Raw genomic sequence first — 3333 nt, 5'->3', positions numbered from 1 at the left:
CAAAAAATAAACTGTCCAGGTGACCTGACTGAGCATTATTGGATTTGCTACCTGGATGACTGAGCATGAACTTGATTGCCTTGAACCGCTTTGGCTGTGGCTGGCTGCCTGGGAGGAGTTGATGGGGGACAGGACAGCCCCCAGAAACCATCTTATCTCCAGCAAACTGGTTGGTCCAATTAAGGAGTTTACTGCTTGGAGCGGAAACAGTTTACTTCTCAGATTGATGAAGCCCTCCGGATAAAGGGCGAAACGTCTCTACAAAAAAGAAACTGTCCAGATGACTTGACTGTACAAACACTACTCTTTTTTTTTTTTATTTATTACAACCTCGTTTGCAATTTGAGACATTATCTACAAAAAGTACCATTCCCTCAAGTTCAAAAATCACAATTTGACCTTTACTCGCATTCTCATAATAAATGAACTTTAGATAATGTTTGATAAAGATCAAGAAATTAATAGAACATTCAAGAAAAGAGAGTTGTCATACTGAGTTTAAGTAGAAAAGTTTGAGGACTGGGTACTGTAATAACCAGCTCAATGGCATTTTTCAGTTTAATAGCAGCATATTCATGTTATTCCATGTCCTATAGTTAAAACCGTGTTTCCATCTGTTAAGACTGCTTCTTACTTTGTGCAATTTTTGTGTTAATGTCTTTATTTCATTGAGTTTATAGGTGGGACACAACAAAGCGAAGCAGTTAGTTAAAAATGTTGCCAATTAATTAGGTTAGGGCATTTTATACTAGAAACTGTTAGATAAATTCCTGAAAGGAAAAGTTTTTTTGCCTTTTCTGATACGTTGTTGTGGACACGTGACCTGATTTACCGTTGACGAATGCGGAAGTAGGTTGCTGCTTTAGCTTGTTAGCTCACAACCAAAACAGAGGAAATGTCCTCGTTTTAGGACTCCGTAATATTTGATATAACCCTGAATATTAAACGAAGTATTTTCGATCAGCTGAATTTCTCTCTCTGAGTGACAGAAGAAGCTGAAGAGCCGACAGGCAGAGATGGAGGTAAGGTAAATGTTGGCTGTCGATGTGCTAGCTTCAGCTAATCTAACTATCTTACTTCTAACGCTTCTAACAGCCTCTTTTTTATATAAATGAAGCTGACAGCCGACTTTAACAAGCTAAGATACCTCAATTCTGCAATTAAGCGTATGGATTAACCATGTACTTGTGTTTTATTCATAAAAATGCTTTATTGTTAGCATTCACCTTGAATTTATTTTCTACTTCTACTGTTAAGGAACATTTTGGTTACTTGGTAATGTAAATGCTTCTATTTAAACCAACTAAGTCCATGCTCAATAATCCAGGTATACAATCCAACAATTTTCAGTCAGGTCATCTGGACAGTTTCTATTTAAAATACTTGTCTAATTTGTATTTATGCATTTCTAATTGAAAAGGGTTTGTTATAAAGCAAATAAAGACAGACTTGTAAAAAAAAGCTGCAAAGAAAATGACATAACAGAAAGAGTTCACTTATAATTTATTTTAGTTTGACTTACAAAAAGCTTTTTTATTTGAATTTTTAAAAGGATCCTGGTGGTACTGCAGCTGAGTCTGGGACTCCATCACAAGCAGGTGCCTCAAAATCAAAGGTACATTCTTTAACAATTATCCTTTTCTTGTGCTTCATTAAATACCAGCTGTCCTTCCTTTCTTGATGTATGAGATGTTGCTGCTCACATTTAAAGGGTTTCTTCATTTTGAACCAGTTGATAATTTCAGCAGTTGTAGAAAACTTCAAGCAAATTCCTTGAGTGTCACTAATCCATCCACATCCATTAGCTGTTCGAGTCATTGTCACCTGTTGTGTACTTAATGATCACACTGGATTTTTTTTGTTTGCTTTATTGTGAAACTGGTTTTGAACCACCAGAAGAGAAGCACTGAAGCTGTAAAGTGTCCCAATTACCTCACAGTAAAGTTTATAATGGCCTTTACAAAAGAGTATTGACATTATTTTAAAACATTACTTGATGTTAGTCAGCTTTTACATCAAAATTAAATTTTGGGGGGATCTTTATTGTGCTTCACCTCTTATTTTCTTCATGCTATTTTTTTTAGCTGGACACACTGTCCAAAGATGACCTTATCAAATATGCCAAAAAGCAGATGGCTGTTATGCAGAAGACGAAGAGCAGATGTGCAGGTCTCTGCCCAACACTTCTTTTTTGTTATTAGGTCTAAGTTTGTAGATGTGAACTAAAAGTGGACAAGTTTGTGACAATATTTGTCTTTTCAGACTTGGAAAAAGAAATTGAATCCCTCAAACAGCAACCACAAAACAGCAATGCAAATTCAGATGATACCTCTTTGATGCAGGTTTGTTTTTAGAGTAGCATCAATTGTGTATCTCTTATAAAATACTGTTTCATAGCTGCTGTTTTATATTGGGTTGCTGTGTAACAGGAGCTGACTGCAAGGATGGATGCCTTGCTTCTGGAGAAGGCAGAAACTCAACAAAGTCTTACTCGCTTACGCAAAGATCTAGAAAAGACTAAACAGCAAGCCAAGGTGAAATACAGCATGAGTATAACATTTATTTATTTGCTGTAAACTGAATCCTAGACAGAATTTCTGAAGACTGACAGGTAAAGTTGTTTTACTGTAATAAATGCCATATTGTCCGATCTCTTCTTTTGTTCAGGAGGATCTAGCTGTGCTGCAAAGTCAGCATGAGAGAGCACTGGAGGACCAGCAAAAGAAGATCAAAACCCTTGAGTGCAGCATTGAGGAATCCAGAAGCAAACACCTGGAAGAAGTGGCTTATTTTCAGAAATTACTCAAAGAACGAGAGGAGCGTGACAGAGAGAGGGAGAGCGAAAGGGAGAAAGAACGCAAAGCAGATCATGACGATGCAAAAAAGAGAGCAGAAGCCGTCAGACACTCCTTAGAAGCTCAGCTGGAAACTGTTCAAGCGGAGCTGAAGGCAAACCAAGAAAGGAATTCCCAAGAGATTGCTGAGTTGCAGGAGAACTACCAAAAGGAGTTGACTAAGGCCCAGCAGGATGTGGAGAACATGAAGGAGGACCTGGCTCAGAAGAGTCAGCAGCACGAGGAGGAAATGAGAGCTCTGGAGGAGGATTGGGAGATTGAAAGAGAGCGTCTGTTGTTGCTCACAGAGGAGCTAACGGAACAGCTTGCTCTCAAAGGTACAGAAGTTCAGCTACAGTCTTTCCTGTTTGAGATTTCATTTATAGTAAATACTTTGTATACACAACTTTTAATGCTTGTAAACATAATTATATTACAATTAACGTCTATATATATATATATATATATATATATAATATAATTTTTTTTATTTATATAT

The 3333-nt window shown here is 37.1% G+C and overlaps 1 protein-coding gene across 1 annotated transcript in view; it reads left to right on the top strand.

Annotated features, from left to right (window-relative positions):
* The first annotated feature begins 826 nt into the window (after positions 1-826).
* Positions 827-3333, top strand: part of LOC119419549 (GRIP and coiled-coil domain-containing protein 2) — a 24696-nt gene continuing 22189 nt past the window's right edge. Inside the window, exons 1-6 of the mRNA XM_037686890.1 lie at positions 827-1022; positions 1553-1615; positions 2085-2169; positions 2263-2342; positions 2430-2534; positions 2668-3172. Of these exons, the coding sequence (XP_037542818.1) occupies positions 1017-1022; positions 1553-1615; positions 2085-2169; positions 2263-2342; positions 2430-2534; positions 2668-3172 (844 nt within the window). The 5' untranslated portion in view covers positions 827-1016. The remainder of the gene's footprint in view (positions 1023-1552; positions 1616-2084; positions 2170-2262; positions 2343-2429; positions 2535-2667; positions 3173-3333) is intronic.

This window comes from Nematolebias whitei, chromosome 13 (assembly GCF_014905685.2).
Source record: "Nematolebias whitei isolate Nwh7 chromosome 13, NemWhi1, whole genome shotgun sequence".
Lineage (NCBI taxonomy): Eukaryota > Metazoa > Chordata > Actinopteri > Cyprinodontiformes > Rivulidae > Nematolebias > Nematolebias whitei.
Note: the sequence above shows the minus strand (reverse complement) of the source record. Positions and strands in the feature narration are given on the sequence as shown.